The sequence below is a fragment of the Camelus bactrianus genome, chromosome 7 (genome assembly GCF_048773025.1).
Source record: "Camelus bactrianus isolate YW-2024 breed Bactrian camel chromosome 7, ASM4877302v1, whole genome shotgun sequence".
Lineage (NCBI taxonomy): Eukaryota > Metazoa > Chordata > Mammalia > Artiodactyla > Camelidae > Camelus > Camelus bactrianus.
The window spans coordinates 29,589,494-29,601,954 of record NC_133545.1 but is presented as its reverse complement, the minus strand read 5'-3'; the positions used below and the strand labels follow the sequence as shown (position 1 = coordinate 29,601,954).

General features: G+C 38.7%; 1 protein-coding gene across 3 annotated transcripts in view; it reads left to right on the top strand.

Annotated features, from left to right (window-relative positions):
* Positions 1-12,461, top strand: part of MET (MET proto-oncogene, receptor tyrosine kinase) — a 106,277-nt gene that overhangs the window by 43,420 nt on the left and 50,396 nt on the right. For all 3 annotated transcript variants that reach the window (XM_045511130.2, XM_010947627.3, XM_045511129.2), the window contains one exon: positions 6,156-6,347. In XM_045511130.2, the coding sequence (XP_045367086.2) occupies positions 6,156-6,347 (192 nt within the window). The remainder of the gene's footprint in view (positions 1-6,155; positions 6,348-12,461) is intronic.

Here is a 12,461-nt window from a genome sequence, read left to right as displayed (position 1 = left end):
TTGGAAAGCCACTCTTAGACTCACAGCGTGGTAGAGCTGGAAGAGAACTTTCAAATCAGTCTCTCAACCTCTCCCTTTACAGACGAGGATCAGGTAGCCTAGTGCAGGGGTGAAGACCCTGGGGCCAGAGGGCCAAGGTTTAGTACTGGCCTTGCCACTGCTGCTCATGTGACCTTTCCGTGCCTGTTTCCTCCAAGGGTTGTTATGAAGATTCAGTGAATTAATATTTGGAAAGTGTTCAGAACAGTGTCTGACACATTCCACACACTACAAACAAATGTTTGTTAAAGAAGTGAAATAAAACTCAGAACCAGAGAGATCAAGTGATTTGCCTAAGTTCATAGGATTCATCAAATCTTAGCTGGGATAGAACCAGTCCTGCCCTGTAGGCATGCTCATTCTTCTTTCTTACCAGGTCCTCAGACTGTCCGTAAAGTGTGGGTTTGCCTCAGAAACCCTGTAGGAGCCAGTAAGTAAGTAGCATGATACAGTATAAGGAATATAGGTTTGAAATCAACAGCTAGGATTCAAGCTCTGATACTGACAACTCTCTGAACCTCAGTTTCTTCATCTGTAGAAATATGATAATCATAGCAAACCCAAATCACAGACTTGTTGAGAGTATCAGATGAGATAATGTACTTTGAAAACCATAATCCACCATGCAGATATTATTTAACATCATTACTGTGTGCTCCTGTGAGCTGAAAAAAGCCACGAGAATGTTTCAAACCTGCTTAGGACATCAGGAAGTTGGGGTGAGGAGAGTCCTTAATAGGTTCTCTCCACTTTCTTACTTCCCATTTATTCATTGTTTTCTTTTAAAACTTATTTTCATAATGATACATTCATATACACAAAAAATAATGTACTATATATTATGCATTGTGTGTGTATGAAAAATAAAACAAATACTGATTCTCTACCACGAGGCTTAAAAAAGAGAGTATTACCAGTGCCTTTGAAACCCCCATGTGTCCTACCCAGAAGAGCGGGTAGACAGCAATTGTGAATTGTTTGTTCACTTTTCCCTTGCCTTAAGCTGCACCACACATGTAACCCTAACCCTAAACAATATATCATATGGGTGATTTTTTAAAGTTTCGTTTTCCCTCTTGACTCAAATATCTCAAGCTATATGGTTTATCTTCCTATACCTTTATACTATCCACTATTCATTTTTTGTCACTATCTCCCCTCCCCCATCCAATAAGACACATCATTTCTGTCATTCAAAAGATGATGTAAAAAGAGATGTTTTAGAAGAGAGCCAGGCTTCAGCTTTACATGAGTAGAGAGCGAGAGTCAGTGACCAGTGGGAAGGGGCATCAGCTGCCAAAGCACGTGCAAGAATCCAAGAATGGGAAGGGTCTTGTGTCAAGACTGCCACTCTGAGATTCATTCAGTGTCCTAGATGGTCACCTGGCCATCTTAATGGAAATCTTAATGCATTAATGGAAAAAAAGACTAAAAATGTAAATCAAGGCAGGTTTGGATGTCATACTAAGGAGTTTGGACTTTTCCTGCAGGCCTTTGGGAAGCAACTAAAGTTTTGAAGGAGGAAGTGATAGCCCATAACTGTTTCAAGGCAGATGAGATGGGAGACAGGAAGGCCATGTGGAACACCTAGCCGGGGCAGGGGTGCAGGAGTGGCTGGAGGGCCGCGTGGGAGACACAGTGCAGACAGAGTTCATCAAGACTTAGCAGCTGGTTTGATGTGAGCAAAGTTCATCAAGACTTTCCTAGAGAAAGAGGAATTGGTGGTGGCCAAAATTTCAAGTTACCAGAATGAAAACATGGTAGTGTTCGTTAACCAAAATAGATGACAAACAGAAGTAGATTTGAGAACCACACTGACTAGAACAGTCCAAAATGCTAGTGGTCATCTCTGTGCCATTGTCCAGAAAATAATGATTAATTCCTGCCTTTCTCTCCAAAAAAGAATCAGGAGTGGGCAAATCTACATTTCTGACTTTGAATACTTGTAGGTTTACATGATAAATGATGACTTTTGTTAAGTGATTCCAACGGTCTTAAAATTATAATTCCCTGACTTTCAGTTTCTCATACATAAAATGAGGGGCTAGAGCAAGATGGTCTCTAAGGCACTTTCCAGTTTCTGTAATTGTGCAGTTCTCGGAACTTTGCCCAGAATAGTACACAGTAGCAAAAGAAATTCACGAGCTTGAGAATCAGAGAGAAATAAATTTGAATGCCTGTTCCAGTGTGAACCTGTGGCTGCCACCCTTGGATGCCCTGGGTCTCCTCCTCCTGAAACTCAGTGTGATGAAACCTCAGAGGGTTGCCATAAGCCTGCTTGTATGTGAAAATGCCCACCTCAGTGCCTGGCACAGTGTAGGTGCAGGGTAAAGATTGATTTCCTCCCTCCCTTCCTTCCTTCCTTCCTTCCTCCCTTTGTTAGTAAGGGGAGAGCATTAGTCTGGATCCTCAACTGGTGCTGGGGTGAAACTTTGTAGACTCTTCTGCAGTGCCCCAAAGCAGCTATTGTATCAGAGAACTGCTTTCCACCAGTTGTGTTCAGTTTTACCACAAAGCACGAGACTTCTTGGCTTTAAGAAAAGCATGAGTGGCAAGGAGACCCCTGGGCACAGGTCTGTGGTTGTTCTTCCAGCTGGGCCCAAGCCCACCACAAATGTCACACTCCAGAACTAACTGTGTGTAAAGTGATGAGAAGTCACCCCATCTTCCCTGCACAAAGGAAAAACAGACACATTCACTGGTTATCTATAAGGGCACAGTGAATCAGATGGAGATTTCATTGTATTTGCATGGTGCTTTACCTTTGTAATGCTAAGAGTTTAAACCAAGGGTCCCAATAGTTAAACTTCTACTTTTCAAGCGCAAAGACAACCCGCAGCTCTGTAAGCTGCTTCCTGACACCTTGACCCCAGGCATAGAGTTTATCAGGATTCTCTCAGGAAGAGACATGGAGTAGTCCCCTCTCCTGCAGTAAGCACTGGAACGTTACTTTTTCCTGGAAGCTAGTGCCCCTACCTGTCTCCTGCAAACCTCAGCTGTGAAGAAAATGAGAAAGGGAGGGTGGGTATAGCTCAGTGGAAGAGCACATGCTTAGCACTAGTGAGGTCCTGGGTTCAATCCCCAGTACCTCCACTAAAAAAAAAAATAAAAAAAAAAAAAATGAAAAGGAAAAAGGTGAGGGTCCCCTGGCTTATGAAATTTGAATGCTACTTGAGCCTGACATCATAGGGTTTTTTTGACTCCAAATTGCACAGCTTTTCAAAATCACGGAATTCCATAGATACTATTCCAATGTTGTGCGGTGTTCCTTTACTTTGTAATTTGTTTGGGAGGAAATAGAGGCATAACTTAATCCTATCAGTCCTTAAGAAGGTACCATTTAGTGACTTTACTATTTCCTGAAGGAGAAGCCTTGAAGTGTGCAATATAAATATTACATTAACTCTGATGCAGAGTTCTATAGTTATTAAGCCTTACATGTGAGAAAGCAGACATATGGAAGGTAAAGTTCTGGTCCTGTTACTCTCTCTCCATTTAGAAATGATCAGGGAGTTCCTGCAGGTTTGCAGACACTCTGAGATGAACCTCACCTCCATTCTCCAGATCACTCCATTCTGCAAGGCAAACCACAAAGCAAGCTGGGTAGGCAGACAGACTATGTCCCTGGGTTACCTTGCAAATGCAGTAATTTTTCAGCAGGCTTTTGTCAAATATCTATTGTGTGTTAGGCATGATACACAGTGGGTATAAAAGATGAATGAGACAATTCCTAGCCTCTTGTTGATAGTAGGCTAACACTAGTTTACAACCTAAGACTCTACTCCACACTTGGCAAATTGTTATATCTCCTAATGAATTCATATCTTCACTAGCACTGAACCCCACGTCAAGTCCGAGGCTTTAAAGTTCCCAGAATGCCACCTAGGCATAGGGAAAAAGTAAGAACAAGTGGAGAAGGAACAAAACCACAGAAGCTGACTCTGAAGAGCAGCCACTTCCAGCTGGCCTTTGATTTAGAACTGGTCTTGGCTCCTTTAAGAAGCTTGCCTTAGCTCTGGCTCTCTCTGCAAAGTGGATGATTGATCACACAATGGAAACTTAATTACCAACTAATCGGTTACTATTGAATTGATGGTACATCTCAGTTATGTGCTGTTCCTCAGAGCAATCTATAGCACTTCAGTGAAGAAAAGCTTCCAATTAAATAGTGAAATAGTACTCATTGATACATCAAAAATGTCTAGAACTGGAACATCTTACTAGGTTAGGCATCTCTGAGACTGTTTGCTAATTTATCACCATTTAAAATGAAGAAACAGTTGTTGCTATATAAAACAGCTTTTTTCAGAAGGCCTGCCCTGACCCAAATATCTAGGTCAAATGCTTCAATTGTAGCATTCACCATTTACCTATGTGAAATCCCACTAGTTACAGCAGCAACTACTGTTTGCTTGTGTGATACATGAGTGATGTGAGACTTCTCCCAAGTGGCTCCCTGTGATCAGGGACCCTGCTTGTTCACCACTAGTATTGCTAGTAGTAGAAGTATCACACATAGTAGATGTTTAATAAATATTAATTGAATGAATGAACAAGTAAAGTAAAACATTTATGGGTAGATGGAGAATGAGTGTGGCGATATGAACCAATGTCACTAAAGCTATTTTTTTTTTTCAGGAATAGGGGTAGTTTAAGAGTTTATAAATGACAGATAGGGTGACAAGCTCCTGACTATCCTGACAAGATAATTACAAATTTGTAAGCTTGGGGCAGATAATGGGAGGCAAGAAGACATATAAGGAAAACAAAGTCTAACTTGGAAGAAAAAGAGAGAAAAAGTTCATTCTTACACATCTTTTGTATGTAGCTACAAATGCAAGAAAATGAGTTGAAGATTAGAGATTTTCTATTATTGTCCTATTTTATTTGTAATAATGAGAGGTCTTTGAGACATCTCAGTGCAGATTTCATAGGCAGTTTGATAAATGCACAGTCAGCCCAGAGGACCAGGGTAGCCTGAAGGTACACGTGTGTGTCAACTAAATAGTAATAGACATCACAGAATAAAACTGAGATATCCTAGTGGGGGATTGTGAGGAGTGAACAGAGGAGCAGCCCTAGAATGGAGCCTTAAGAAACCCTAACACTGAGAGCCAGGAACAGATGGTCCTGCAAAGGAGACAGGTGTTGCAGTCTAAGTAGTAGAAGGAAACAAGGAAACTGAAGTGTCTATGTGAAGGGAGGGATCCACAGTGCTTAACTGTCATGTGTTAGTGAATAATATTTTTAAAATCCTTCCATTTGAAGTTACAGCTAAGAGATAAATACGTGATTGGTTGGTAATTGCCTTTTAGTAAGCTGGTTACTGAGGCATTTGATGTACAACTTTTACATTTTTTTGAGCCTTTCACCATAATGAGGGCAAATACTTAATGGTATTCTCTGTGTCCAGGGTTCTAGTGTAAGAGATTTCTATAAACTAGTTCATTTAATCTTCACAGCAGCTCTGTAAGGTAGGTACATTTCTGTAATACTCTAGATTTTACAGATTGGGGAACTGAAACAGAGATAACATGAATTTCACAAGCACAGGGAGATTACAGAAATTACATAAAGCAAATAACTACTAGGGAACCAGTATTGGAGGCAACACCTGGTTCTGGGGTCTGCTTTGCTGCCTCCTGTTGAATCATCTGTCAACCATCACTCTTCGCCACCTTACTGCACACCAGTGCACAGAGGCACACGTTTTAAAATATAATGTCCTAGTGTGACTTTAACATGATTATTCCAGTTAAAATTCATCTCATTGGACTTTCCTGCTAGAAGTGTTACCTTCTTGTCCAGGGCTGAGGCATTAATAGTTTTATTTTCCTTCTACTGGCACCAGCTAAGTTCCATTTTTATTTTGACCATGGCACAAACTGTGATGGTGAGAATTGCCCTCAGTTTTAGAGTCTATATATACACAGCAGCACCTAGTGATACTGGATTCATTTAGGTCACTAGAATTATTTCTTCCTATCTGGACCTATTTGTCTATTTGCATAGTTTTCCTTTGCCATTCCAATCCGAGTTCTGAAAAGACACAAAGTTTTTTACCAGCTTGCTCACATCTGGACTCATGTTATTTCTATGACCATATTTTATTCTAGACACTTTTGAGAAATTCATCGGGCTGTGAAGTGCGCAATGATGAATATCGAACGGAGTTTACCACTGCTTTGCAGCGCGTTGACTTATTCACGGGCCAATTCAACCAGGTCCTCTTAACATCCATATCCACCTTCATTAAAGGAGACCTCACCATCGCTAATCTCGGGACGTCAGAGGGTCGCTTCATGCAGGTACATGCTTTCTGAGACTGGCTGTGTCTGTTTTATCTGGTGTTATGCAATTAATTTCCTTCTGTTTTTGCAGCAAGGTATTTGCAAATACTATAAAGTGGAAATCACAGTAGAAGCTAGAGACACAGACTGAAGCAAAATAATGAAACCCGATCCACTTTTTATGAAGTGTATGGCCTATTTTTGTTAAATTCTTGAAGCTTTCAGTTTAAATGTGGCTGCTTTCATTTTCTTGCCTGGAATGGTTTGGGTTTTCATTTTCCGTTCATGATTTCTATCACATGATTGGAAAATAAAATGAAACAATTAAAGCACTTCCAGGCGATGTTTTCCTATTTCAAGGGAAGCTACAGATCAAAGGAGAGCTATTGTGTGAACCGTGCGTCTCCATGAGGAGAAACATTCACATCATTGAGAAATATTGGCAGGAGTTAGGAAGGGACGTTATCATCAGAATCCCATTGTAACTCCAGCTCCCCTGATTCTGCAGAATGATGGGGTCAGACACAAAGAAGTGCAAACACTGGAAAAAAAAAAAAAAAAGATCCGGATTTTGTTAAGAAATGCTTTTAATGGATAGCAATGGTATTTCCATGCAATGAAAGTTCACATTTCAGACTTGCAGTTATCGTGTTTCCTAGATACACCCTAGCACTTTGCAGAAATTAAAATGCTCTTGTGTTGGGTCTGTTTTACTGCTTTAACTGTTATTGGTAGTGCTTTCAACATGAGTTCATTAGTAGATTCTTGGTTAATGCAGAATGACAATGGCATCTGTGGAAATGTGACTTTCTACAAGACTAGAAATTTCTTTTAAAGAGGGATGTTTATTTCATAATCACCTGATGTAATTAACATCCTTGTCAGACAATGACTTCTAGTAAACTGGTTGAGGACGATGATGTTTTCCTGTGACTCACCTATCTGTATTTTCTCTATCTGTATTCTTTACAAAACATATTTTTAAAAATTACCACTATCTTTATAGCAGCTTGGATATTGGTCATTACTATATTTTAAATCATGTTTTTCTTGTACTAGCGGGCATGGTGGAATTTTTTCAAAGTCGTAAAACATGTAAATAAAGCTTTCCCATCTCAAAACAAATCCTATAGATCCTATTATCTCAGTGTTCCCACACTCAGCCTACCCTCCTCCCATTGCTTCACCATTAACTACACTTTTTCTCCCCCCATCTCTCTCTCCCAGCCCAGTGTTCTTATTTAGCCACTTTAGACCATTTAATTCTGTCCTTAACTCCTCAGAATCTGAAGAGGAGATGCCCAGTCTCCTCCCACACAGATAAGCACTTCAATATATTTGAAATATGGTCATACCTTATTATCCTTGTAAAATGTATAGTGTTATATTGTATTTATATGTGTTTTTAGTTTACATTGATATTATTCTGTAGAGTTCCAAAAAAATTTGAAGGAGAATGAGAGAAGCTAGAATCTTTTGAATTCCTACTGTGTTCACTATGTGGATTTGCTTCCCTTTATCTTTTTTCTGCTTCTCTTTTTTTCTTAATTGTCTATTACCTCACCAATCCAGTTGCACATTAATAAGCTTTCTACAGTCACTTTAGGCCTGACACTTTTTCACATCATAGGGTTCCTGGCCTTTTTCCAGATTCTAAAGTTCTAATAAAATTCCGTTTTTAGATAGATTGCTTTAATAACTGAGTAAATTCTGCTGTGTGACAGATTCCACAACCTAAGTGATATGTTATATATCAGTCTCATTATAACGGAAATGCTGTAGCAAATGTTTTATTCTTATCTCCCAGCACTTTCATAAAAGAAGCTATAGTATACCTGTACATCCAAAACACAGAAGATGAAAGATACTTATTTTATGAAAAACACTGATGTCCCTGATTTTTTTTTTAACCAAGTGGTTCTTAATTCATCAAATATATCAGGAATGTACTAACTTTGCTTTACTAAACAAATGGCACAGAAGTTGCCTCTAAGGAACTAAAATTTTAGTAGGAGAGATAAAAACATGTACCTGATACCAAAAGTACAGGAGCCAAAGACATAAAGACAAAGGACTATTGAGATCCACAGAGAGAGGAACTGTTTCTCTGACACTTGCCTGAGAGAATTCCATTCAGAAGAATTTTATGCAAATAAACCTAAACCATTTGAAAGATCAAGGAATCAACATTACTGAAATCTAGTTTGTTTACAGCAAATAATGTTGGAGGCAGAGTCAAGAGTGCAGCAAAAACTTGGGGACCATCTAACTTAATCTATCCAAGCGGTAACTTACCAAGTTCTGTAAATGTTTTGACTGCACTGAAGTGCTAAATCTGTGGCCAAGCCTAAGTTTCTACAACCCGTGTTTTAATAATAGTATGGAGTTTCTGTTACAAAATAGAATGGACTTAATTTTTTTTCCCCAAAGACAGCTGCCATACATGAAAAGGAACAGAAAAATGATTTTACTTCCTTCCTACCCTGAAGCCCAAAGGCAAAGTTGCTTTGCAAATGTTTTCTCCCAAGAGTTTGCAGCTGTTTCTGCCTTTCCTATTGTGCTTATGTTCAGCTCTGGCTGGGAATACAAGCTTCAGCCCCAGCTGTCGGGTGCAAAGTGAATCAGGTATTTCACAGTGGTTACTTGATTAGAAAGAATTATATTGTTTAGCTAACAATATTATATGTATGGCAGAGAAGACATTTCTGACATGTTTCTAACATTAAACATATACAGGTGCAGCTATGTCTAAGTATGCTGTTGTGTATGTACATCTATATTCAAGTTTCTCTGTATAGCCATGTCAATACAGATACGGATTTCAAAAACTGTTTTTATTTGTGTGATCACTCTCTTGGGATGCTTTGAAGTAAAATAAAATGATAGCAATGTTTGAAATAGTATAAGTAAACAGTAAGAAAGTGCCTTCTTACACATTTTGGAGAGAGGGGATGTAGAAAAGAACAGGGCAGGGGAACATGCGCGAAGTGTGCAGGGCTACGTGGGAGAGGGAAGCGGGATACTCATGATGATCACAGGACTAATCACAGGGATTGCCCCATCTCCCCTTCTGAGCTCCTCGTCTAATCCACATCTAAAAACAATGCTTGCTTGATTTTTTTTTACAGCACTTATATAAGGCCTTTAATCTCTAAATGCAAGGCATTGCTATTAAAATATTTGTGCATGACCGTCAGGCCAAGGAAAATGAGTGGATGGGGGTGGAGTGGAGGTGGGGAGATGATTTCAAGACTTGTTTTAAGTTCAGCTCCATATTCACTGGGCAGCTACCCCGCCTCCATACAGTGGCCGCTGTCTGGGCTCTATCACAGATGTCATTGGGTTTTTTGGCATCATCCTTGCTCTTCTTCCATCCCCCTTTCCCCTCTCCCCAATTCCTTGATGCTGGTACCACTCATTACCCCTTTTGTCTTGTGCCTCTTAACTGGACTAGTTGGCCTTAAGCAAGAAACTTCAAGAGGTAAGGATCACCTAAAAAGATATCCTTAGCTTGTGATCATTACTTATGACCATTACTTAAAGGATTATGTTAGTAATTGGTGAACTTGATAATAATTACTCACTTCCAGTAAGAAGAATCAATTCATCTATTGACCTCCTGTCTCCAAATTTGTTTGGTTCCTGTGCCACCATCATGATATGTCAGTGCTTGTGTTGGAAGCCTGCAGCATACGTTACATTTGGAAATACTGCTGTTTTATAGTATGTAGGCACAGATCATCAATATATCAAGGCTGTGAGCAGCCATCAGAGACACAGCCAAATGAAGCTTGAACTTGAACATTTCTCTTCAGGGATTGCTATCTTACCTGTCTCCTTTATAAAATGCTCAGATGAAAATATTATCTGCCTTTTTTTTTAATGTGTACATCATTGATTTAATTATATCCCTAAAGAATGGTAGCTTTGGCATATTTCTTTAGGAGAAAATATATTTCATGGGTTTTGAAGTTTCTTTCATGTGAAAAAGAACCTATTATAAATAATATTTCAGAGTTATGTTGATAGCAAAAAGTTAAACCCAGTTCACATGTAGTCTCCTAAAATGAGTTAATGAATGCTCTTGAAATACATGTATCTTATACACTATTATATGCATGGAAATTTAAAACATAAATATTTGAAACCATGGGGAAAATGCTAAGCTTTTGTTTGTTTGTTTGTTTTGTAGCGGGAATAACTGTAATTTCTTGTTTGGGTGCTTATTTGAAAAAATAGAGAGATTTTAAAACATGAAAAATATTTATCAGTAGTTTTTTTTCAAAATTCAGACAGATATACTCAACGTATAGATTGGCTAATCCTATAGTCATATTTGGAATGTTAATTTGAAAGTATTGGATTTTAAGTTTTTACAAATTTACTAGCGTATTTGGTTTTTAGATGCTTGAAATTTTTTTACAAAAGCCTCAGTTTGGTATTGACTCATTTCAACTCACTTTGACTCATTTCAAAAAATTGAAACACTCATACACATCAGTATTGTAATCATAAAGAAAATTGTTTTGTTTTTCGTACATACCTGGCCTTTGTAGTGTCAGGTTGGCGTGGAAGCACTTGTGCCCATTTACCAAAAAGAATGAAAGAACAGAGTAAAGATTAATTTAATTCAACTTTTGCCACCTGGTACTTTGTCTTACTACTTTTGAGTTGTCAGCACCAATCAGCGATTTCCACTTCTTAGGTTTCATTTTTTTCTATTCCAGGAAACTCGCTGTTTACCTTGGTTGAAACAAAACTCTTCATATCTGATTTCGTTCTGAACAAATACCAACTTCTCTCACATACTTCAGAATATATAAATCTAAAGCTGGTGTTTTAGTCAGTTCAGGCTGCTGTAACAAATTATCGTAGACTAGGTGGCTTAAAAAACAAACATTTATTTCTCACAGTTCTGGAGGATGGGAAGGGCAAGATCAAGATGCCAGTAGACCTGGTGTCTGGTGAAGGCCAGCTGTGTCCTCATATGGTGGAAAGAGGGCAGGAGAGCTCTCTGGGGTCTGTTTTATAGGGCACCAATCTCATTCATGAGAGCTTTACGCTCATTACCTAATCAGTTCCCAAAGACCCCATCTCCTAACCATTGCACTGGGGATTAGGATTTCAATAGATAAATTTATGGAGGATATAAACATCCAGTCTATTGCAGCAGGCAAGAAGCAAGCGACATCAGAAGCCATGCCTTGAAAATGCAAATCAAACTCTTGAAGTTTATCTAAATATCTGAAACATTTAAAAAAATCATCCCTTCATCAAGGCTTAAGTGAGCTTCTTATTTCAGTCTGTTCATATATTTAAGCAATAGATACACCTTTCAAACCTATTCTGTGCCAGATCTACACTGGGAACTATAGAGAAAGCAGACCTACTCCCTGGGTCACATCCAGTTATACCCCAGTTTGTTTATTAATGGTGCCATTACCTTCTCTCATATTTTTTTTCTCTCAGTTCACATTTTTATCTCATTGAATCTCAAACTCCAGTAGTCTGCATCATTTTTCACTGAAAATGAAGTTTTCTTTATTCCTTAATAGAAATCTCTATTTTTCTTAACTTTCAAATTAGATATCATTCTAGATGTTATCAAAGGCCTCATTCAGTTTTATTTGCCTAGAAAAAGAATTGTATACTTTCTGTTCTTATAAAAGGAAAATTCACTTTAATCTTCCAAATAAAGTAGCACCTGGGGAATGTGCTGCATCTCCCACTTTAATTCTCCTCGTGAGAATCCGTTTTTATTCCTTTTACCCTTGCCGCACCTCCAGCCGCTCTAGATTCCTGTTTTGTAAAAGTCCAGTCTGATCATGAGGTATGTTCTCCAGAACATGGGATGGGACACTGATCAGGTGATGCCCAAGTATCAGTTTCAGGCAGGCGTAATGGCTGTCAACCTCCAGAAGTAAACTTGTCTTTTACCTAATTTAAGGAAACATTTGGCAGAGAAATACAAACCAAAACCACAATGAAATACAATGAAGTACCACTTCACACTCAATAGGATGGCTATAATCAAGAAAATGGAAAATAATAAATGTCACTAAGGATGTGGAAAAATTAGAATCCTCATCCGTTGCTGGTGGGAATGTAAAATTGTGCAGCTCCTATGGAAAA